General features: G+C 38.7%; 1 protein-coding gene across 1 annotated transcript in view; it reads right to left on the reverse strand.

Annotated features, from left to right (window-relative positions):
- Positions 1–9,698: 9,698 nt before the first annotated feature.
- DMGDH (dimethylglycine dehydrogenase) overlaps positions 9,699–26,188 on the reverse strand; it is an 85,023-nt gene continuing 68,533 nt past the window's right edge. The window contains exons 15-16 of the mRNA XM_055536656.1: positions 16,874–17,008; positions 9,699–11,003 (exon numbers count right to left, since the gene is read on the reverse strand). Of these exons, the coding sequence (XP_055392631.1) occupies positions 10,788–11,003; positions 16,874–17,008 (351 nt within the window). The 3' untranslated portion in view covers positions 9,699–10,787. The remainder of the gene's footprint in view (positions 11,004–16,873; positions 17,009–26,188) is intronic.

Genomic DNA, 26,188 nt, shown 5'->3' on the forward strand with positions numbered 1-26,188 from the left:
TTGTAATTAGTAATTATTTGGGGGGAAATACTTTGAGAATATGTGTATATTCTGTCATTCCTAAAACATTTGCTTATTAGTTTTAATACCCCCGATGCTTCTTACTTCAATTAACATTAGGATGGTTGCCTATTGCTGATTTTCTAATTCCATCATTCTTTCTATAATTACCAGTTGTCTTTCTACTGTAAGGAAGAACTTTATGTTCTTCCCCATTTATTTATTTATAACTATGAACTCATAGATTCTTATTTTAGTCAGTATGCTATTAACACTCTAATTATTTCAGTGCTCAAATTTCTTCTGATTTGGCCAGTGGGTATCCCTTCAGTCTGGCTCCAGTGTCCTTTCAGCATGTCCTCTTCAATCCTTGAGTACTCCCTTACTTTTTGGTACAAGATATTCTAGACTTATCTTATATTCTTCCTTCTCCAACCCTGGAAACATCCACTTCTCCAAGGAACCCTGATGCCTTTTAGTGGAGGATGGCTTCTAGAAGGGCTTCCTTGATGGCTCAGCAAGTAAAGAATCGCCTGCAATGCAGAGTCCTGGGCAGGAAACATGGGAAATGTGGTTTTGATCCCTGGGTCAGGAAGATCCCCTGGGGAAGGCAAATGGCAACCCACTCCAGTATTCCTACCTGAAAAACCCAAGCTCTGTGCTGTAGGTATATCCATTGTTACCAGCTGTCACTGCTTGTAGGATCTCTCACTAAAGATAGAAGCCACACACATGTGTACACATATACACACACCTTAAGTATGAGTTCGTAGTGAATACCTCCAATTCTGTTTTCCCCTTTTCCATATGTATATGGGTTGTATTAATTTTCACTATCACCAGTCATTAAAAAAAATACTATACTTTTAATTTTTGCCAATCTAATAAGAAAAATGGTACCTCAGTATAGTTTGTGTTTGTTTTTGTACTTCTCTTGTTATGAGGAAGGTTAAAAATCTTTTCTTATGTTGAAGGGACATTATTACATTATTTTTGTGAACTGTCCACGTCAGTTTCAACTGGGTGTTTGGTCATTGCCCCGTCATTTTAAAGAGTTCTTTATATATTAGATACATTACCTCTTTGCCATTTCCTTCTCTAGGAGATCTTCCCGACCCAGGGATCAAACCCAAGTCTCCTGCAGCACAGGCAGTCTCTTTACCATCTGAGCCACCAGGGAAGCTGCCACTTATGTATTTACATACATGCGTTATATAGATACATGTGTATAAATATAAAACCATGAGTTCAAGTGAATACCTCCAATTCTATTTTCCCCTTTTCTGTATGTATATGGGTTGTATTAATTTTCACTATCACCAGTCATTAAAAAAATACTATACTTTTAATTTTTGCCAATCTTATAAGAAAAATGGTACCTCAGTATAGTGTGTGTGTGTTTGTTTTTTTTTTTTTTTGTATTTCTATTAAGTAAGGTTAAAAATCTTTTCTTATGTTGAAGGGACATTTTTACATTATTTTTGTGAACTGTCCATGTCAGTTTCAATTGGGTTTTTGGTCATTTCCCTGTCATTTTAAAAAGTTCTTTATTAGATATATTACCTCTTTGTGATTGACATCACAAATATTTTCTCCCAGTTTGTCCACTGTCAAATATTTTGCTATAGTGTTTTTTGACATGCCAGTTATTTTTATGCAGACAAATTTATCAATATTTTCCTGTTGTATTGCATCTGGATTTGAGTCATAGTTAGATCTTCCTTACACTAATGTTAAAGTCAAATGCACTCATATTTTTTTCTAGTACTTGTATTCAGTTTTTACCTTTAGATCCCTGATCCACTGGCATTTATGTTTGTGTATGATGTGAGATAGGGATCTAATTTTATCTTTTTCCAAATGGTTACTCAGTTTTCCCACCGCTGTTCATAAAAAGAATAGAGAAGTCCCCCATTGTTCCAGTGATATGAGAAGCAAACTTTATTACACGCTTAATTTCCATATGGGCTTCCCTGATAGCTCAGCTGGTAAAGAATCCGCCTGCAATGCAGGAGACCCTGGTTTGATTTCTGGGTTGGGGAGATCCCCTGGAGAAGGGGTAGGCTATCCAGTCCAGTATTTTGAGGCTTCCCTTGTGGCTCATCTGGTAAAGAATCCACATTATGTGTGGGTCTATTTCTGGGCTTTCTATTTCTCTGTCCTACCTGTTGACTCATGAACTCAATACCACACGGATTCAGTTATAGAGGCTTTACAATATGTTTTAATGAGTTATGGGGACTGACTCCTCAGAGCTTTTAATTTTTAATATTTTTCTGACTATTCCTGCATGTTTCACATAAACTTTAATATCAACCTGTTTGTTGGTATTTTATTGGAATTGCATTAAATTTATAAATTAAGGACAGCTTAAATCTTTATATGAAATTGCCTATCTAAAATAAAACGTTATCCTTCATTTATTAAGGTCTACATTTGTGTCTTTTAGAAGTGTTTTAAAATTTTCCTCATACTGACTTAGAACTTCTCTTGTTAAATTTATGCCTAAGTATTTTATCTTCTCTGTTGCTACTGAAATGGGGCTTTCTTTAACTTTTTCTCTATCTTTTAACTAGTTGTTATTTGTGGACATGAAGGCTACTGACTTCTATTTATATTCTGCCAAATAATTATTTTATTGTTTGAGTTAATCTAATCATTGATCTTTTTAGGGTTTCCCCACTACATAAGCACATAAAATAATACAGATAAAAAACATTCCAATCAGTTTGAAAATGCAAAAATTAGGACTGAAAGAAAGGCTACTCCCAACTCACAAATAGGTATTAAAGTTAATTGTTTGGTAGATGAGGTGCTTGGAACTTGGGATATATTTTTTACATGGAAAAGATATTAGAGACACCTGATTTACATTCTAACCCATACAAAACCTATTTGGCTCATACTTTAAAATCTTTTAACTCCTAAAGTCAGTAAGAAAAAGATCAACATCCACCTTTAAATAGGCAAAATATAGGAACCTAATAGTTTACAGAAAAGGAAATGTAAGTGGTTATTAAATATTTGAATATATGTTTAACCTCACTCAAAGGAGAAATACAAATTGAAATTTCAATAGTATACCACTGATACTAGTGAGAACTTAACTATTTTGGGTAAAACAAACCCTCATATATGAATCACAGAAGTGAAATTTGGCATAACCCCTATGGGGAACAATTTTGTATGTCTATCAAAATGTACATACACTTTAATCCCAATTGTAGGAATTTATCCTCCAGATATATTCTATGTGAGAAATATCATATGCATCAAGATATTCATTTTGGCCTTATTTTTATTAGAAAAAGGTAAATAGCTAGGCCTGGTCAAAATAATTATGAGACACTAAGCTATCATTTAAAAGGATGATATGGAATAATCTCCAAGATATACTGTTACTTTTTTTAAGTTTGGCAAAGAACATTATGCTTGGTATGTTTTAATTTGCTTAAAATTACATGTATGCTTGGATAGCATTACCAATTCAATGGACATGAGCTGAGGCAAACTCTGAGAGATGGTGAGCGACAGGGAAGCCTGGTCACGAAAAGTCGGACATGACTTGGTGACTGAACAACAACAAAATTACGTGTATAAATGTGTGTACACATACACATATATTCATATGTTGAAAGAGATAAATGTTTACATACTTATAGAGAATCTCAGAAAGGATATAGAAGAAATGATAACGTTGGTTGTCTCTTGATAGGCGGTTGACCCTGGACAGGGAGAGGAGGAAAACTAACTTTCACAATATATCCTTCACATCTAAATTTTAAACTCTGAGCATGTATTATCTGTTCCTAGTAATATTATTATTAACAATTTGGTAGTAACATAATTTATATTTAAACAAAAAGTAAAATGCATTTTAAGTTAGGACAGAGTGCCAAGAATAAACATGCCCCATGAACAGGGCTGTAAAGCCCACAGGCCATGCACTGAGGAAACCACGTAGATGCTTTTGCTGTACTTCTTTATTTCTCTGGTTTGCAGAGTCTTGGGTTCCTGTCATGGTTCTAATGGGCTAAAAGCTATGCTCAGAAGTCATGAAGTCTCTGTTCAATGCTTGTCTCAACCTGTTTGGTTTCAGTGCCTCTGAATATGATAAATATTGCGTCCAAGGCTGAACAGTTTTAAACATGTTTCTCTAAAGGTTTAACCGTTGAGGTAGAGATAAGAATGGCAAGAGGCCTTTCTTCAGAGAGAAAAACTGAAGTTTACTAACTAACTGTGGTAAATTGTGGTTGGTGTTACTCATTGCCCATTACTACCCTGAATAGTTCAGAAGAAGATAGACTTGAACATCAGAAAGAATAGACAAACTTTGTCATTTTAGATGTTTAGCTATTAAACTATTTTCAAAATATATTTAGTTTTGAGAATCAATTTGGGATGGGATTTGTTTCTACCATATCTAAGTGAGGGGGTCAAGTGAAGTGAAAGTCGCTCAGTCATGTCCAACTTTTTGTGACCCCATGGACTGTACAGTCCATGGAATTCTCCAGGCCAGAATACTGGAGTGGGTAGCCTTTCCCTTCTCCTGGGGATCTTCCCAACCCAGGGATCAAACCCAGGTCTCCCACATTGGGAGCAGATTCTTTACCAGCTGAGCCACAAGGGAAGCAGAGAGGGTCAGAGCCTCTTAAAAGCCTATAAGGTCCTATTTTAAACTTGGAGATGAGTTTAAGTTGCCAGTAGTTACATGCCTCAGTTATATGCATTAACCACTATCAGTGCTCACTACTGTTGAAAGGTTGTTGTTGAATCACGCGAATGCACCGGGATTCTTGGCCCCCGGAGGAGAAGAATTCAATCCGGGGCCAGAGACGAGGCTTGATCGCTCAGAGCTTTTGTGTAATAAAGTTTTATTAAAGTATAAAGGAGATAGAGAAAGCTTCTGACATAGGCATCAGAAGGGGGCAGAAAGAGTACCCCCCTGCTAGTCTTCAGCTGGATGTTATATAGTCACTAGCAGTCTGTTAATGAAAGAAAGGAATGTCTTAAAATTTAGAATGGCACCAAATGGTTTATCTTGGGCCATAAAATAATTAACTTGAATCTTAAAGAAGGACAGACCACCATACAAATAGTTTCATTTACATAGATTAGGGGAACAATATCTGAGTATAACATACTGGTTTGTCAAGTAGGTTTTGGGCCAAGAGGCGGAACCGACTTGGAGACAGAGTTTGGGGTAAAGGCGTAGTACATTAGCATAGCTTAAGACAAACATTTCCATAAGAAAAAGGCATTGGTTATCTCTAGGCTCAAGAATAGCTAACTTCAGGTGAAACCAGGTGTCATTATGGCAACACAGTATTTTAAGAGAAACCTCTCTTTAAATTTGTATAGAGAAGGAAAAAAATATTGTTAGTTTGTTTCCTCCTGCCGCTTAAGAGAGATAAAAATGTCTGACACGTGCAGGCTATTTCCTCCATTTGGAGACCCCTGGCCTTCCTGCCTGTTACCCTCTCACTGTCAAGGCATTAAGAATCATCAAGCTTACCAGCTTGTAGGAAGGTAATTCTCTCTAAGAAGTATCTCCCGTTTATTGTTGGTTTTGTTTTGTGTGTTAGTGTAAGTATGTGCATTGAGAAGAAGAGGATCAGTTTTTTAAAAAGAAGAGATAATTCATTTATCTCTGAAAATTCTCCCAGTGTCTGAAATTGAACTCAAATTGAAACTCCTTTGACCTCCTTATCCTGCCTGTTGCTTATCACCTCCTCAAAACCAAATAGATGAGAGTAGAGAGTGGAAAATAGTACCATTTGTATAAAAAGATTTTGACATAGCATTTTTTGTGTGCTTAAGACAGTGCACAAAAGTGTACATAGGTCAATGAATTCTCACAAAGTGGACAGACTCAAGTAACCACCTCTCTGGTCAAGAAACAGGATGTTACCGACATGGATATATCTTTTCTATGGTTCCAGCTCCCACTAGCAGCTCCAGCCTGTATGAGTCATAGTGTCAGCTTGGCAGCTGGCATCTCTCACTGGTTTTCCATGTTAAGTTCCCTCCTTTGAACTACCTGGCAAGATAATCACATAGTGAGGCCACATGGAAACAAGTGCCCTGCCACCCCAAGGTGTTGCCATCAGCCTTAGGTAGGTGCCAGACACGGGAGAAGAAGCCAGCCTGGATGACCACTTTTTAGTGATTCTCTCCCTCTTTTACATTATACAATTATTTTTAGTAATAATAATGAAATGAATAGTGAAAGTGAAGTCACTCAGTCGTGTCCAACTCTTTGCAACCCCATGGACTGTAGCCTACCAGGCTCCTCCGTCCATGGGATTTTCCAGGCAAGAGTACTGGAGTGGGGTGCCATTTACTTCTCCAGGAGATCTTCTTGACCCAGGGATTGAATCCGGGTCTCCTGCATTGTAGGCAGACACTTTATTGTCTGAGCCACCAGGAAAGTCCCATACAGCTATTTTTAGTAATAATAATGAAATGAATAATAACTACCAGGAAAAAAATACACAGGATAAAAAATTCTATTAAACTTTGAATATATAGTCAGGCCAGTAATAAGAAAAATAGAAATAAATGCTATAGTATAAAAAATAAATTAATATTTTTAAGCTATATTAGTTTTGAAAAAGGAGAATATTTATACTCACAAATTGGTCTGCTACTTGTGAATAATAAACCTTTTCCTTTTTAAGCTTTGTAGTGATTTCACTGAATTTTTTTTCTTCTTCACATATTAATGTTTACCAGGCAGTATACCCAGATTTGTCTAGTTATCTTTGCAAAGTTGATTGAAGAATATTTTTTAAGCCTTTACTTTACATGAGCAACAGATGTACAAGTTTGGCAGAAATTCATAAAAATCTTTCACAACAAACTCCAGGAATTGCATTACTGTCTTTAGTGCTTTGGGAACATTTATAGTGGCTTTCAAACATGTCTGTGTTTAAAAGTTTCCACTAAAATATCTTCATCAGAAAATTCATCATACATTTATATTACATACAGTAAACATTTCTGAAGTTTTTCTTCATCGGCTAAAAATTAGAGAAAATGGCTGACAACAAACTTTGACATTGTTCAGTTCAGTTCAGTCGCTCAGTCATGTCTGACTCTTTGCGACCCCATGAATCACAGCACGCCAGGCCTCCCTGTCCATCACCAACTCCCGGAGTTCACCCAGACTCACGTCCATTGAGTCAGTGATGCCATCCAGCCATCTCATCCTCTGTCATCCCCTTCTCCTCCTGCCCCCAATCCCTCCCAACATCAGAGTCTTTTCCAATGAGTCAACTCTTCACACGAGGTGGCCAAAGTACTGGAGTTTCAGCTTTAGCATCATTCCCTCCAAAGAAATCCCAGGGCTGATCTCCTTCAGAATGGACTGGTTGGATATCCTTGCAGTCCAAGGGACTCTCAAGAGTCTTCACCAACACCACAGTTCAAAAGCATCAATTCTTCGGCGCTCAGCTTTCACAGTCCAACTCTCACATCCATACATGACCACTGGAAAAACCATGGCCTTGACTAGACGGACCTTTGTTGGCAAAGTAATGTCTCTGCTTTTCAATACGCTGTCTAGGTTGGTCATAACTTTTCTTCCAAGGAGTAAGCGTCTTTTAATTTCATGGCTGCAATCACCATCTGCAGTGATTTTGGAGCCTAAAAAAATAAAGTCTGACACTGTTTCCACTGTTTCCCCATCTATTTCCCATGAAGTGATGGGACCAGATGCCATGATCTTCGTTTTCTGAATGTTGAGTTTTAAGCCAACTTTTTCAATCTCCTCTTTCACCTTCATCAAGAGGCTTTTGAGTTCCTCTTCACTTTCTGCCATAAGGGTTAGATTTAAGGGACTAGATTTAAATAGAAATTGATTGAAATAGATTTAAGGGACTAGATCTGATACAGTGCCTGATGAACTATGGACTGAGTTTTGTGACATTGTACAGGAGACAGGAATCAAGATCATCCCCATGGAAAAGAAATGCAAAAAAGCAAAACGGCTGTCTGGGGAGGCTTTACAAATAGCTGTGAAAAGAAGAGAAGCAAAAAGCAAAGGAGAAAAGGAAAGATATAAGCATCTGAATGCAGAGTTCCAAAGAATAGCAAGAAGAGATAAGAAAGCCTTCTTCAGCGATCAATGCAAAGAAATAGAGGAAAACAACAGAATGGGAAAGACTAGAGATGTCTTCAAGAAAATTAGAGATATCAAGGGAACATTTCATGCAAAGATGGGCTCAATAAAGGACAGAAATGGTGTAGACCTAAGAGTAGCAGAAGATATTAAGAAGAAGTGGCAAGAATACACAGAAGAACTGTACAAAAAAGACCTTCATGACCAAGATAATCACGATGGTGTGATCACTGACCTAGAGCCAGACATCCTGGAATGTGAAGTCAAGTGGGCCTTAGGAAGCATCACTACGAACAAAGCTAGTGGAGGTGATGGAATTCCAGTTGAACTATTTCAAATCCTGAAAGATGATGCTGTGAAAGTGCTGCACTCAATATGCCAGCAAATTTGGAAAACTCAGCAGTGGCCACAGGACTGGAAAAGGTCAGTTTTCATTCAAATCCCTAAGAAAGGCCATGCCAAAGAATGCTCAAACTACCGCACAATTGCACTCATCTCACACGCTAGTAAAGTAATGCTCAAAATTCTCCAAGCCAGGCTTCAGCAATACGTGAACTGTGAACTTCCAGATGTTCAAGCTGGTTTTAGAAAAGGCAGAGGAACCAGAGACTAAATTGCCAACATCCACTGAATCATCAAAAAAGCAAGAGAGTTCCAGAGAAACATCTATTTCTGCTTCATTGACTATGCCAAAGCCTTTGACTGTGTGGAGCACAATAAACTGTGGAAAATTCTGAAAGAGATGGGAATACCAGACCACCTGATCTGCCTCTTGAGAAATTTGTATGCAGATCAGGAAGCACCAGTTAGAACTGAACATAGAACAACAGACTGGTTCCAAATAGGAAAAGGAGTACGTCAAGGCTGTATATTGTCACCCTCCTTATTTAACTTATATGCAGAGTACATCATGAGAAACGCTGGGTTGGAAGAAGCACAAGCTGGAATCAAGATTGCCGGGAGAAATATCAATAACCTCAGATATGCAGATGACATTGTTCAGTCTATTGATTTAGAGCAAGTGCCCAATTTTTGGTGAAAAAGATTAAGACATTCAAATACTGCTTTACTGATTTCATCTAGCAATGTAAGATCAGAATCTTTTGTTGTTTCTCCAGCATTCTTTGAAATTTGAATTTTATTTTTTAAAAAAATGACAATTTTTTTGGATTTTGTTTTTGCATAGTCAATTGCCTTCTCTTTCCTGGTACTGTTCCTTTGATTAGAGTCTGATATCATAATATTTGTCAATAATTTTCCAGTAATTCGTCACTGAAAAGTTACAACTTAGGTAACTATTAAATTGTACTACTGATATAGTATTAAATTTTTTTCAATTGTTTCATTAGTTTTAACACAATTAGCAATTAGACTACAGAAAGGCAAAGAATGAAAAATACCTATACCTATATCAGAGCTGAGAGAAAGGGTCTGGATAATACTCTTGATAATTAGAAAATGTGTGTTTTCAAAGGGATTTTCTTCATTTCTTATTTAAGAGGAGATACCAAAGATAAATGAATAGCATATTGAAGAGTTCCAATACATGACTACTTTTATAAAAATTTACATGTAAATTTGGCACATTTTCAAAACTTACAAGTTAAGAAATTATTTTAAAATCTAACTACAGAATCTTATCATGCTTCACATTCAGCTGTCTTTAATACACATTTAAAGAACATTTCCTAGGCAGCAAATGTGTGTACAGAACAAATGATAAATGACAAACTACCTTTTTTTTGAAAATTTTGATTTATTCAACTAAATGCAAACAATTTCAAGAGGTGTATCAAAGAGTTATTTTAAATGGCTTTTTTTTTTTTCCTTGCTATACACAGTGGTAAGGGCAATCCTGTCCGCTCCTCAGCTCTTATTTGACCTGCTTTGTCACTGTTTGTGAAATGGTGTCCAGAACAGCACAATGTGATGTCAACCTGCATTAATTCTTTCCCAAAGAGAGGTGTTCAGTATTCAGGCTGTGTTTGTCCTGGCACAATCTATTTATTTTTCAGCTTCATCTCAGAAGGTTTACAAGTACCACTTCCTTTGAAAGACTCTGCTCTTTTTTGCAATTTCTCTTTTAAAACAACCTTTGAAAGGACAATAATGATGTCCCATAAAACTGCCTTCAGGGAGGTCATTAAGAAAGTAAATATCTCAAGGAACTGAATAAAAATGTTACACATACCAATGTTAAATTTTACTGTTTTCTTCCTAGACATGTTATGAAAAATTAAAATGATACCTTATTCAATGAGTATTTCTCAAAGAAGTAAATCCATCAAACTGCATTTGTTTTTATGTAAAACATAATTTGTTTTCAGCTAACAAGAACCATATGCAAATGTTTCTAAAATTATATAATGTTTTCTACTTCGGTTGTGTGTTAGCAATCGCTTAAATGTTTTGCTAATGGAGTTTCATAAACAACAATATAGGATAACAAGAACATTGATTTCAAGTATCTTCATTTGAAACAATGTAAATCATTCATCCATTATTCTACCTTCCTTAAAAAACAAGAGAAAGGTTTTAGAATTCTTAATCTAGATTTTGATGATTTTGAAATAAATCTTTGGTTTTCCCATTCCCCAGCCAATCAGTTATAATTCTGAGTACAAGCATATTGAAACCATAATACATTTGCCTCTTCAAAGTCTTTTCAAATTTTGTCCTTTCCACCTTTTTTTTGAAGCCGGCTTCTGGTTGGTTCTGTTAACACCAAGGGTTCTTGTATGACATCTGCAGGGTAATTTTTGCCCAATAGTTCAACTTCAACTTGTTGTCCCACTTTACTGAGCTCTACAGGGACATACGCAAAAGCCAGACTCTTCTGGATGCGGTAACTATAGCTCCCGGAGGTCGTGTTGCCAACCACCTGAAAAACAAGACCCCACTGCCCTCGGCATCTTGGTCACAGCTAAGATTAGATGGGTGGACGGCATCACCGACTCGGTGGACTTGGGTTTGGGTGGACTCTGGGAGTTGGTGATGACAGGGAGGCCTGGCATGCTGCGGTTCATGGGGTTGCAAAGTGTCAGACATGACTGAGTGACTGAACTGAACTGTGTGCTTCCTCTTTAGATGAAAACTCTCAAAAGATATGGTCAACTTACAAAGTTTTATGATATGCTGTCTGTGAGGATAATACCAGGAGAAAAACTTCACTTTTTTGAGAAGATTAATGAAAGTTTAAAATTATGAAAAACATTTCTCAGAATATGTATCTATTTATTTTGCTCAGTTTCATGCCAAGTGATTTGATAGGAAGAATGACATATTTCCATTTAAACTTAAAAATATTCTCTTCCATCAAACTAGCATGGCAATAATAGATATAAAGGAGAAAAACCTAAAAATCCTAAAGCAAACCTAGCCAACTGTTCCTGTTAGCATTTAGAAAATGACCTGTCAGAAGACTGCTGAAATAAACTGTTAGTATATCAACAGTCAGTGTAAAGTGAATCTTCTCTATAAATATTGTTGTTGTTGTGCTTAGTCGCTCAGTCATGTCCGACTCTTTGAGACCCCATGGACTGTAGCCCACCAGCCTCCTCTGTCCATGGGGAGCCTCCAGGCAAGAATACCAGCATGGGTTGCCATGCCCTTCTTCAGGGGATCTTCCCAACCCAGGGATCGAACCCAGGTCTCCTGCATTGCAGGTGGATTCTTTACCAGCCGAGCCACCAGGGAAGCCCATATGAATATAGAGAGAGCATTTAACAATTCCTGATAACTGCTAGGCACTTAAATAAATGTTAACTTTATCTTCTTTAGCTCTAGATGCAAGAAAAAGAGTCAAATGCCAAAAAATTACAATACAGATTTAAATGCCACATATCTTAAAAGTAAGACAACAAAAGCAAAATATGATATATAGCCCAGCTCAAAACGGCTTCTCCTGGCTACACGATGTCGCACTAATCCTTACAGCCTCACTGCCTAGCACAGTGGTTGTGTATAGCTGGCGCTTGAAAACATCCATGAGCAGGAAGCAGCCTGGTGATGTTTTAGCTGCCTCAGCAAAGGGCCCACAACAGGCAACAGTCATGTCACAGCATTTCTAGTCTTTTAGATGCTTACAGATTCATGACATTAAATACAGGCTCCTATCTCTGCAACCCCAGTTTTTAATTATCTAATTGAAACCCCAAATCAGAAGCTCTCCATATAATTTCTGAACTTATTATGGTGATTTATAAAGTGAATGCATTCATTAGTAAAAGCTTCTCTCTGGTAGATTATTAGCTGCTAAGGTATTTCTGAAATAACACACATGTTTCAAAATGGTTTTTCTACTCTAGATCAGAGTTCCATGATATAAAGCTGGGATTTGGGTCAAGGTAGTTGGGAGTTCTAACCACTGCTTTTTGAAAGATACTGATAACTTGGTTTCACTTCCAAATCTCTCAAACAGAGGTCTGCGTTTGGAACTCTGGAAAAGTTAACCTGATTTTCTTGGGCATCTTAAGAAAACAGGAAGAATCCTAAGCGAATCTCTTGGTCAAATTCCCTAACTCACTGGATCAAAACCCCACAATCCCTCTTCAGAGATTGTGTGCCCTATTTCCTCAGGTCTTCCGATCTCTTAAAATCCAGCAGTAATTCATCTGGCAGTTATTTCTGCATTGGTAACTTAAATAGCATGTTTATTTTGTGAATGCTATTCTTAAAATATTTATTGAATGTGTCACCTTCTGTTTGATTACTTTTATTTCTCCCTTAATTTCTCTTTAATCCAGGAATTGGTAGCTCAGAGTATTTTAGAACTCTGATCTTTCCTTTGATCTTATTACTATGTCTCCAGGGAAAGGTTTTCCCTAGCATACATTTTATATCATTCTACTTTAACATTTTCCAAATTCAATTAAATTCACTGCTTTGTTTTGCTCAGTGAATCATGAGAACAACTTGTCTTCACCCTCTGCCTAACAGAGTCTCATATTCTTTGTGAACTCAAATGTCGGTCTTCTTTTTACCAACCTAAACAAGCTTCATTTATTTTTAGCCTTGTTTCATTCTTTTCTTAATAGACTTTAAGATGCCTGTAACAGACATAGAGAAGAGAACATGGTAAATAGTCTTTGAAAGAGGGAACATAATTTAAATTGGATGATATATTTATTTGGCTATCCCTGTGTGTTTTGGTTTATTAATAATGAAAAAGAAGACTTTCTAAACTCTCCCAACTTCCTTATCAAAAAGTTTTTCTTCAAAACTTACTTCCCAACAAAGCTGTTTTTTTTTTTTTTTAAACTAATTAAAACCTTTCTCATGCATACTCTTGGAGAAGGAAATGGCAACCCACTCCAGTATTCTTACCTAGAGAATCCTGTGGACGGAGGAGCCTGGTGGGCTGCTGTCCATAGGGTCACACAGAGTCAGACACTACTGAAGTGACTTAGCAGCATGCATGCATTGGAGAAGGCAATGGCAACCCACTCCAGTGTTCTTGCCTGAAGAATCCCAGGGACAGAGGAGCCTGGTGGGCTGCTGTCTATGGGGTCGCACAGAGTCAGACACGACTGAAGCGACTTAGCAGCAGCAGCATGCATACTCTTATGCCTTGATTTTTAAAAATGAAACCTTACTTAAAATCATAATCCATTCCTCCAGCACTGCCATCTCCCAACGAGACTTAATATTTCCCCAAAGTACTCATCATCCTCTGACATGCTATTTATTTTATTTAATGTTCATTGTTTGTCTCTCCCCTCCCTAAAATATAAGCTCCATGGGGGCAGTGATTGTCTGATTTGTTCACTGCTGCAACCTTTGTACCTAGAATATTGCTATCACTTAGTAGACATACAGATTTGTTGAACAAACAAATTAATTATATTTGCAATGCTAGAAATTAATCCTATTGCTAGCATTGCAAATATCTACCTGCAAGAATATAATATCAAATACCAAAGGTAGTATAAGTCCAGATAAAGTCAGGAAATAAAAATCAAAAAAAGTTTTCATATCATTCTAGAGTATAAAGTAGGTCAAAGAGGGTCACCCCCATGATAAATTGATTTAAGCATCAAAGAGCAGACACACTGATATCAGGAAATTTAAGAGAAGTATTTTAAAAATATTTTTGCAAAGCCTTTTTTGAATTTGCTACAATATTGCTTCTGTTTTATGTCTTGCTTTTTTGGCCATGTAGCACATGGGATCTTAGCTCTCTGACCAGGGATCGAACCCACAACCCTTGCCTTGGGAGGCAATGTCTTAACCACCAGGAAAGTCCCTAGTTTCAGATTTGCCCAAGATTTCTACCACCAGGGGAGTCCCTGAGAAATATTATTAATAACTAAAATTACAATTGGATTGGCAGCTCTATAAACATATGGCATGTAATGAAAAGATGAAAAATATAAAAAGATAATTCGGTGCACAGAGAGGGCAAAGGAAATAAAATTTAAAAATAGAACTTGGGTTTCCAGGGTTTTTCTTTTTTTCCTCAGATTTGTTGTGCTATCATTGACATATAATATTGTATAAGTTTAAGGTACAGGATTCCAGTTTTTTTAACTTGGGTATGGTCACATTTAAGATGGGAGAAGGAAATGGCAACCCACTCCAGCATTCTTGCCTGGAGAATCCCAGGGACGGGGCATCCTGGTGGGCTGCCGTCTATGGGGTCGCACGGAGTCGGACACGACTGAAGTGACTTAGCAGCAGCAGCAGAAATCTGTCAGTGGATCATGGTCAGTGGTGGGATTGCATATAGAATATTACAACATAATCTGTCCTTCATTCCATGGCCAAGTAAAAGAGCCAGAAGAAGGATGGGTGTGGACCATATCAGAAGACCAAGAAAATTGAATGAGAATAGAGTGAAAAATGTAGAACAAATTCAAAGATGAGGTGGGGGATGAAATATAGTGACAAGGGAAAAATTAATTAGAGGCAGAAAGAACTTTAGACATTATCACACTAAGTGGCTTCACTTTACAGATAAGAATACCGAGACACAGAGAGGCTCATGCAGTTAGCTGATGGTAGAGGGATTTTAAGTGGAAATCATAGGCAAATCTGAAACCAGAAAAAGAACATATTAAGAAGAGGACTGAACCAGGGATCTGGAACAGAAAGAGTAAGTGAAGGCTGTGAGTTAAGAGTAAGTATGGTACAAACAGAAGAGCAAACTCAACACAGTTAAAGCTGAGGCATTTGAGAAAAAGCTTCAGATCTGAGAAAAGATCTACTGGTTTCATAGTATCAACTATGACATCCATCTGTTACTGAGATGTGCAAGAACTGTGGGTATACAATGAAGTGCTTAGGAGAATACAGGGGCCATAAGAGACAGAGAAGGGAGAAAATGAGGGAATTCAACATGGCTTAGAAGAGAGGATAAGCAATTTTAAGTCCAACTGTACCTGGGTCAGAAATCAACTCTGCCAGCCACATGTTATAGTGTGTGGCCTCAAGCAAGTTGTCTAATCTCTCTGAATCCCAAAGCCTCATCTTTAAATGGGAACCATCATACATATCTGAGAGGGTAGTTATAAAAGTAAATGGGATGACATGAAAAATATCCAGCACAAATAGGAAATCTGTACAAGTTAGCTCCATGTCAAAGTGACCCCTTAGCCCAGGTGCCATTTCTTTAGTAAACTGAAAGCTAAGATTTGATCCCACTGGCTCTCCCCACTACCAGTGCTTTTGGTCACTGAACTGATGGGAAAATGCAAACAAATATTAAGTAGGCTGCAATGCATGAGGAAACACTTTAGCACAGAAGCTCTGAATCTGTGAGTGTTGGCCGAGCAGACCCTGCTCAATACAGAACAGCTATTAGATGAGTCTTAAAGGCCCTTTGGTTGCCACATTGTCCCTGCCTGATAACCCCTGTCTGGTTGTTGTTTTGTTGTTGTTGTTTGTTGTTAAGTCACTAAGACGTGTCCAACTCATTGCGACCCCACAGACTGTAGCCCATCAGGCTCCTCCGTCCATGGGATTTCCCAGACAAGAATACTGGACTGGCTTCCTATTTCCTTCTCCGGGGATCTTCCTGACCCCAGGATCAAACCCCATCTTCTACATTGCAGGCAGATTCTTTACACTGTCTGGCAACACCAGGTAAAACACAGCAAAATGCTGAGCCAAAGTGGGTTTTATAACTAGTCATAAAAAGAGGGAGGAAGTGAAGTTCTGTTGATAAGTTATCTAACTCTAGCTTTAACAAGCGAGAGAATGAAATGTAGCATCCCAAAGGGAGAAGAAGGTGATCTAACTCCTCCTGAAGAACTGAAAGATTTCCACTTTACTTCCTAAGGTTCTACCCTCCCTTGTCATAAAAATTTTCATTTGAATTTTTTTTCTGTTAATATGCTGAGGTCAGAATTGCCTCCTTCTGAAAGATCCCAGAGAAGCTAAGTCAGAACACCAAGTTCTTTATAAAATGTTACTCTTGTATTCATTGATATGGATGTGGCGAATCAATAGGTCATTTTATCTCCTAACCTTCTAAATCGTACCTTCCTCACTGACCAGTGTATTCAAGTCTTGCCGTTTATTGTCTTTCATTAAAACATATAGAACATGATGTTTTCCAAAATGGGCAACATTTCACATTTTCCTTTCAGTTAAGTAATCTCTGTCTCTTGACTGTCAGTTCTGAATCCAAAAGAGTGTCATCTCAACAATAGATAAATACCTAGCAAAAAGACTGTAAACAGAAACACAGACAAGGAGTTTCTGCTGCAGAAGAACTGTGGCGGCCCCTCACTATGGGGCTTCAGCACTCACCTTGCCATCATACCAGATGCTTTCATTTCCCTCCGGATCAACATCGTCCGTTGCCAAGGTGAGGCAGACCAGCCTCCGTTTCAGCCCCTTGGCTTTAATCTGTTTCAGTGCCTGCTTTCCTATGAAGTCTGCTGGCTGCAGGAATCCAAGATAATGATGATGAATGAATGCTCAGACACTGTGACAAGGTTAGAGATGCAAGCATTTAAATTTGTCTTTGCTATTTTCTCACCAATTACACATTAAATAAAAATACAGATTGGATCAAATGTCTAGACAAATATTTCTTAGTCCTCAGTTGACAGCATCGGCCATGTATTGCTTCAGAATGGGTGAGACTTAAGGGTAATAACTTCTGATAATTGTACCAGAACTACCCAGGCAGGAACACACGAGGCCTGATATTGTGATGGTGGGTTATGAAAGGTACCCTTGCGCCTGATGATTCTGGACAGTGGGACTGGTGGGCAGTGGGCAAGGTGTGGCTCAATTTCTACCCGAAATAAGCCTTTCCTAAGAAGGAAATACACTTTTTGGAAATATGATGCTAAAGCAACTCCAAAATGTCTACTTTTTCCCCCTTCTTCAGAATAAGGGTTCCTGGAATGTATTAACCCACTGGGTTGCATTGTCAGTTCACGCAGGAAACATATTGAGCTCATACTATGAGAGGCATCACACTGAGCCCTGGGTGGGCTACAAAATTAGTCAGATACAGACATTCTGATTAAAGAGCTTATTCTCTAAAGCTGCGCTTTTCAACCTCCCCCCACCTCCTTTCCCACAACACATGACAGATGACAGTCTCATGCCTAGTGCAGTCCCCTGGGCACACTCAGGGCTCTTCCCAATGCAGTGCAAGCGAGTGAGAGTGACAATGTTATAGGGATGACCTTGAGTCCACTCTTATGCATTAAGAAAAGTAGGAATCATGCAAACTTCAGGAGTTTCATATTTATTAGTAACCAACCGTACAAACAGGTGAGCCATGACTCCTCAGCAGAGATACTTAGCTAGTAAAGGAGACACAGCTCTATGCAACGAGAATGCCAAGGACACGGGACAGACGTGAGAAACTAGTCAGAGGCTAAGAGCACTGAGAGTGCAGAGGGAGATGGCTGACCCAGGTGAGGCACTGGGGTAAGTCTTCAACATGTATGTGTCCATCTCTTATCTTAAGGGGGAAAAGACTGTGTGATAGTCAAGTCACATCTCTGATGACTTAGATTTATAGTGTGGAAGACAAAGTTCTCCTAGACTAACTACTCTCTGAAAGAATAGGAAGGAAGCAATAATTTTGATTTCTTTACTGGTCAAAGAAGAAAGGAAATGCTCTTTCATGCCAAACAAGTCCTTTGCTACCAACATTTGGGATTTATGCAGCTCTTTCTGCACACATTTAGGATTGGGTGTAATAAGCCCCTTCACCTCTCAGTTTCCTTTGTGCCTCAGCTGGTAAAGAATCCACCTGCAGTGTGGGAGACCTGGTTCGATCCCTGGGTTGGGAAGATCCCCTGGAGAAGGGAAAGGCTACCAGTATTCTGGTCTGGAGAATTCCATGCCTTGTATAGTCCATGGGGTTGCAAAGAGTTGGACACAACTGAGCAATTTTCACTTTCACTTCACCTCTCAGTGAAGCAGCAGGGGCAGTCCTCACACCCCCTCTGCCTGAGAGCCTCTCCAACTCACTCCTTTACTGACTCAACTTCTTAGGACAAGCCCTACAATGCAGTATCATTTCTACGGATATTGCAACTTTAAATTGCTGACTATACAGGAAGCTAAAGAAAGCTTCCACTGGCCAAGATTAAAAGAATTATAAAACCAAAGTCCAATTCTTTCCCCTCCACTGTAATGCAGATAGTGAGGACCAGCTACAGGCTTTATTATGAAGCCAGATAAAAATTCAAAGAAGACTAGAATCCATGTTATCTAAGTTGGGACAACTGGGGTTAAACAAAGCAACAAACACAGGAAGAGTGTGTTCATCTGAATTCTATGTAGGATAAATTCAGGATAACACAAGTCAAAACAAACCAAGTTCATTATAGTTAGAATGCTTGTCTAAATACAGAAAGAATTCTACAACAGGTTTTTTTTTTTTTAATTTTTGTTATCTTTTTAAAAAGAAGACTTGCTATCATGGATATATGATAACAAGGAGTGTTTTTAGAGTTACTGTCTATATAGGAAGTGAATGATTGCAATGAAATGAAGTTGCACACATTCTTGTATGGAAAAGCATACAGTGCTGAGTGGCCATGCTCTAAACAGTGTAATTTTGGAGCTCTGGGAAACCCTGAATAGAGTCCTCACCTCCTGTTATGGAATCTGAATCTTTGCTGTTAGGAGATTCACCTAGGTCTTGAAGCTTTGAGGTTCTCCTGAGTCCCTATTGAAGAATTTTCTTTCAACTGTTTACTCAACTGTTGTCATGCCCCTGCTGTGTATCAGATACTAGATACAGGGTATTCAGAGCTAAAACCACAGGATCTTGCAGCCTCTGGGAGGTCCCGCAGGAGATATGACCTCTTTCCCTCCACATTACAACATGCTCAGTGCTGAAATTATTTCATCTGCTTAGTGTTTTAACATATCAGCAGAAAAAATAATAGTTTGAGATTACTGGAAACATGGTAAAATATGACATGTACAAATAAGTTATACCAATTTGAAATGTGATTCAGTGTTACTTCTGCTTGTTCTATGAGTGTTAAAATCACAGTGTTTTGAAATTTTAAAACAAAAAAAAAATGTCTAATGCATGTCTAAGGCCCACAGACAGATGCTATGATAGAGGTATTACAGTGGGAGCTCAAAAAGGAGTATAATTAGCTCTTTCTGGGGTAAGAGAGCGGGGCTGGGGCACCCTTCTGTCAGCTACAGTTTTGTAAAGGGTTTGAAAGATGGGGCTTTCTGATAGCTACCGTCTGAATAACCTTCTCCCAAAGCCCTTGCACTTATAAGTCGATCTTCCCAACATTCATAGAGGTGGATTTGGGGTCTAAAAGAAGTTTGAGTTAACCTAGACAAAGACACTGAACCAAGATCTCAGGAGTCCCAGCTCTGTTCTTTTCATCTACTTTGAGCTGCCTTCACTGAGCTATTTAAGCCGGTATCTGACACATCTTCAGTGGAGCTGTGGTGAAACCTTGCCGTGACCACAATTTCCAAGAAGAGGGACTTTAAGGGGTCCTGGCAGGTGGGGGAATAAGGTGTGCTGGAAGGGGAGCCCAACTCCACCAAATTCACAATTTAAACTAAGTCTAAGCAGGAGAAGGAAGTGGCAACCCACTCCAGTATTCCTGTCTAGGAAATCCCATGGACAGAGTCTGAGCCTGGTAGGCTACAGTCCATGGGGTCGCAAAGAGTTGGATACAACTTAGCGACCAAACAACGCAAGCAGGAGTGTAAGGGATCCATTAATCACAAGAAACAGGGAAGTGGGGAACCCCAGAAAACTTCCTTTAAAAGGAAAAATTAAAGTAACAAATTCATAATAGATAATATTAATATTTATAATTTATTAGGCATTTGCTATGTGCCAGACTCTATGCCTAGGGCTTTACAATCATGAGCTCATTTAATCCCCGCAAAGTTTCTATAAGACCGATGATTTTATGCCCAACTTATGAAGAGAAGGCCTAGCAAAGTTAAGGGTCTTTCATGAGACTCAGCTTTAGATTTTATCCATATGAATTTTTTAAATGATTGTGCCTAGAGTCTATCATTGGCCTGCATAGCTAAAGAATGTTTCTTTTAAATTATTTAGAAAGAAAAATATATGATATCACATATATGTTGAATTTTAAAAAAATGATACAAATGAACTTATTTACAAAACAGAAAAAGATTCACATGTAAAATATCATGTATGAAATGAGTTGCCAGTCCAGGTTCGATGCATGATACTGGATGCTTGGGGCTGGTGCACTGGGACGACCCAGAGGGATGGTATGGGGAGGGAGGAGGGAGGAGGGTTCAGGATGGGGAACACATGTATACCTGTGGCGGATTCATTTTGATGTTTGGCAAAACTAATACAATTATGTAAAGTTTAAAAATAAAATAAAATTAAAAAAAAAAAAAAGAAAAAGACTCACAGACATAGAAAACAAATGTATGGTTGCCAAAGGGGAAAGGTGGAGGGATAAATTAGGAACTTGGGAATAACATATATATATATATAACTACATATAAAATAGATAACCAACAAGGACCTATTGTATAGCACAGGAAATTCTACTCAATATTCTGTATTAACCTATATGAGAAAAGATCTGAAAAAAATATGTATAACTGAATCATTTTGCTGAATACTTGAAACTAGCACAACATTGTAAATGAATTATATTTCAATCCAAAATAAATCAACTAATTAAAAATATTATTTTTAGGTACCCTGAACCTATTTTGAATGATATTCACTACACAGTAACATTTTTATACTATATGAAAGAATTTGAAAATGTCCTGGAAGTTAATATTAATGAAACTTAACCTCTATGCCTATATATCCCTTAATTAAGAAATGATCTTGTCAGCAATATCGTCCTCAGATGAATGAAAACTAATACTCAAACAATAAAAATGTAAGGAACACATACTTAAATAACACAGATAAGAGATAACACTTGTCCTGTGAGACAACTGTTGCTTCCTAAGCTAACGTATGAAAGTGAAAGATGCTCAGTCATGTCCAACTTTTTGTGACCCCATCAACTATACAGTCCACCAAATTCTCCAGGCCAGAATAGTGGACTGGGTAGCCTTTCCCTTCTCCAGGGGATCTTCCCAACCCAGGGATCGAACTCGGGTCTCCCACATTGCAGGCAGATTCTTTATCAGACGAGCCAGAAGGTAAGCATAAGAATACTGGAGTGGGTAGCCTATCCTTTCTCCAGGGGATCTTACTAACCCAGGAATCAAACTGGGGTCTCTTGCATTGCAAGTGGATTCTTGACCAACTGAGCTATCAGGGAAGCCATAGCAAGGAGAGATAAGAAAGCCTTCCTCAGTGATCAATGCAAAGAAATAGAGGAAAACAATAGAATGGCAAAGACTAGAGATCTCTTCAAGAACATTAGAGATACCAACAGAACATTTCATGCAAAGATGGGCTCGATAAAGGACAGAAATGGTATGGACCTAACAGAAGTAGAAGATATTAAGAAGAGGTGGCAAGAATACACAGAAGAACTGTCCAAAAAAGATCTTCATGACACAGATAACCCAATGGTGTGATCACTCACCTAGAGCCAGACATCCTGGAATGTTAAGTCAATTGGGACTTAAGAAGCATCACTATGAACAAAGCTAGTGGATGTGATGGAATTCCAGTGGAGCTATTTCAAATCCTCAAAGATGATGCTGTGAAAATGCTGCACTCAATATGCCAGTAAATTTGGAAAACTCAGCAGTGGCCACAGGACTGGAAAAGGTCAGTTTTCATTCCAGTCCCAAAGAAGGGCAATGTCAAAGAATGTTCAAACTACTGCACAATTGCACTCATCTCACATGCTAGTAAAGTAATGCTCAAAATTCTCCAAGCCAGGCTTCAGCAATACGTGAACTGTGAAATTCCAGATGTTCAAGCTGGTTTTAGAAAAGGCAGAGGAACCAGAGATCAAATTGCCAACATCCATTGGATCATAGAAAAAGCAAGAGAGTTCCAGAAAAACATCTACTTCTGCTTTATTGACTACATCAAAGCCTTTGACTGTGTGGATCAAAACAATCTGTGGAAAACTCTTCAAGAGATGGGAATACCAGACCACCTTACCTGTCTCCTGAGAAATCTGTATGTGGGTCAAAAAGCAACTGTTAGAACCAGACAGGGAACAAACAACTGGTTTCAAATTGAGAAAGGAATACGTCAAGGATGCATATTGTCACCCTGCTTATTTAACTTATATGCAGAGTACATCATCTGAAATGGCAGACTGGATGCAGCACAAGCTGGAATCAAGATTTCCAGGAGAAATTCCAATAACCTCAGATACGCAGATGACACCACCCTTATGGCAAAAAGTGAAGAACTAAAGAGCCTCTTAATGAAAGTGAAAGAGGAGAGTGAAAAAGTTGGCTTAAAACTCAACATTCGGAAAACTAAGATCATGGCATCCAGTCCCATCACTTCATGGCAAATAGACGGGGAAACAATGGAAACAATGGCAGACTTTATTTTTTTGGGCTCCAAAATCACTGCAGATGGTGACTGCAGCCATGAAATTAAATGATGCTTGCTCTCTGGAAGGAAAGCTATGACCAATCTAGACAGCATACTAAAAAGCAGAGACATTACTTTGCCAACAAAGATTTGTCTAGTCAAAGCTATGGTTTTTCCAGTAGTCATATATGGATTTGAGAGTTGGACCATAAAGAAAGCTGAGCGCCAATGAACTGATGCTTTTGAACTGTGGTGTTGGAGAAGACTCTTGAGAGTCCCTTGGGCTGCAAGGAGATCAAACCAGTCAATCCTGAAGGAAATCAGTTCTGAATATTCATTGGAAGGACTGATGTTGAAGTTGAAACTCCAATACTTTGCCCACTTGATGTGAAGAACTGACTCATTGGAAAAGATCCTGATGCTGGGAAAGGTTGAAGGCAGGAGGAGAAGGGGATGACAGAGGATGAAAAGGTTGGATGGCATCACTGACTCAATAGACATGAGTTTGAGTTAACTCGGGGAGTTGGTGAAGGACAGGGAAGCCTGGTGTGCTGCAGTCCATGGGGTCATGAAGAGTTGGACATGACTGAGCGACTGAACTGAAGCTAACCTTGGCCCTGACTTGGGAAGATTTAAAGTGGGGTGATAGCAGTCCAGTCTCATTTTACTTGCCTTTCCTCCCAAGTTTATAGGCTTTATTATATAGATATTCATTACAAATGAGAAAGGAAAATGTGTCTGAAGGTAAGTGCTGGGATTAAAATTGGTATCTTCAGGATGACCTGGGAACAGAACTGTATTTCTTAATGAGTCACTACCAAATTAACTATATAAATAGCTGTTAAAGTCTTTGAGAAACATTTCTGGGGCACTGAAATTATACCTTAAAATAGTTTTGGCTTATATTGTTAATCTATTAATTTTTAAAAAGCAATAAGAGTCATTAACGCAGTCACCTGTGATATATCCTAAATATAGCATCCACACAGATGAAAACATTAAGTGGATTTTAAGTGAAATGTAATTAATTATCTTTTTAGCTTTATTAAAAAACACACACATTACCAAAACGCACATGGAAATGAAATCAATTAAACCAGTATATTTAGGGTTGGGATTCTCAGAACAGTGGAGGGTTTTCACACATGTAGCTAAGTGAACTTGAAAAGAGCAGTGGAAGGAATGTTCTGAGACGAAGTCAGGGTGGTGGGCTCCTACAGACTGGGAAAGAAACGTTAAAAATCTTTTCTGTTTCATATATTTGGAGTCAAAACCCATCAGAAAATTCAAAGCAGTCATTGCTGTGATTGAACTTTTGGCCAAGATCCTTTTAAAAGTTTCCCAAAGCATAAGAGAGTTAGTGTAACACCCTGGGTTTCAGGAAAGTCCATTTGGAAACCAGGTATAGCACTGGTGAGGGTCACACCCCAGCGTCTAGAGGCGTGGGGAGAGTGGCAGAGAGCCCGCTCAGCACGGCTACCGCCAGTCACAGAGCAGAGACGGAGACCACGGTAACAGACTTCCACCACTGCCCCTTAACACATTCCTGGAAAATTCCTATTTAAAATGAGGCCAGGAATCACGCACTAAAAACAGTTCTCATGGGACTCCCTTTGGAAAGCACGTGGCCATGACTAAACTAGTTCAGTTCAGTTCAGTTGCTCAGTCATGTCCCACTCTTTGCAACCCCACGGACTGCAGCGCACCAGGCTTCCCCGTCCATCACCAACTCCCGGAGTTAACTCATGTCCATTGAGTCGGTGATGCCATCAAACCATCTTATCCTCGGTTGTCGCCTTCCCCTCCTGCCTTCAATCTTTCCCAGAATCAGGGTCTTTTCAAATGAGTTAGTTCTTCACATCAGGTGACCAAAGTATTGGAGTTTCAACTTCAACATCAGTCCTTCCAATGAATATTCAGGACTGATTTCCTTCAGGATGGACTGGTTGAATCTCCTTGCAGTCCAAGGGATTCTCAAGAGTCTTCTCCAAACCACAGTTCAAAAGCATCAGTTCTTCAGCACTCAGCTTTCTTTATAGTCCAACTCTCACATTTATTCGTGACTACTGGAGAAACCATAGCCTTGACTAGACAGACCTTTGTTGACAAAGTAATGTCTCAGCTTTTTAATATGCTAAGTTGGTCATAATTTTTCTTCCAAGGAGCAAGCATCTTTTAATTTCATGGCTGCAGTCACCATCTGCAGTGATTTTGGAGCCCAGAAAAATAAAGTCTTCCACTGTTTCCCCATCTATTTGCCATGAAGTGATGGGACCAGGTACCATGATCTTAGTTTTTTGAATGTTGAGCTTTAAGCCAACTTTTTCAGTCTCCTCTTTCACTTTCATTAAGAGGCTCTTTAGTTCTTCTTCATTTCCTGCCATAAGGGTGGTGTCATCTGCATATCTGAGGTTATTGACATTTCTCCCGGCAATCTTGATTCTTGCTTGTGCTTCTTCCAGCCCAGCGTTTCTCATGATGTACTCTGCATAGAAGTTAAATAAACAGGGTGACAATATGTACTTGATGTACTCCTTTTCCAATATGGAACCAGTCTGTTGTTCCATGTCCAGTTCTAATTGTTGCTTCCTGATCTGCATACAGATTTCTCAAGAGGCAGGTCAGGTGGTCTGGAATTCCCACCTGTTGAAGAATTTTCCACAGTTTGTTGTGATCCACACAGTCAAAGGCTTTGGCATAGTCAATAAAGCAGAAATAGATGATGTTTTTCTAGAATTCTCTTGCTTTTTTGATGATTCAACGGATGTGGCAATTTGATCTCTGATTCTTCTGCCTTTTCTAAAACCATCTTGAACATCTGGAAGTTCATGGTTCTCGTACTGTTGAAGCCTGGCTTGGAGAATTTTGAGCATTACTTTACTAGCGTGTGAGATGAGTGCAATTGTGCAATAGTTTGAGCATTCTTTGGCTTTGCCTTTCCTAGGGATTGGAATGAAACTGACCTTTTCCAGTCCTGTGACCACTGTTGAGTTTTCCAAATTTGCTGGCATATTGAGTGCAGCACTTTCACAGCATCATCCTTCAGGATTTGAAATAGCTCAACTGAAATTCCATTACCTCCACTAGCTTTATTCGTAGTGATGCTTCCTAAGGCCCACTTGACTTCACATTCCAGGATGTCTGGC

This window comes from Bubalus kerabau, chromosome 10 (assembly GCF_029407905.1).
Source record: "Bubalus kerabau isolate K-KA32 ecotype Philippines breed swamp buffalo chromosome 10, PCC_UOA_SB_1v2, whole genome shotgun sequence".
Classification (NCBI taxonomy): domain Eukaryota; kingdom Metazoa; phylum Chordata; class Mammalia; order Artiodactyla; family Bovidae; genus Bubalus; species Bubalus kerabau.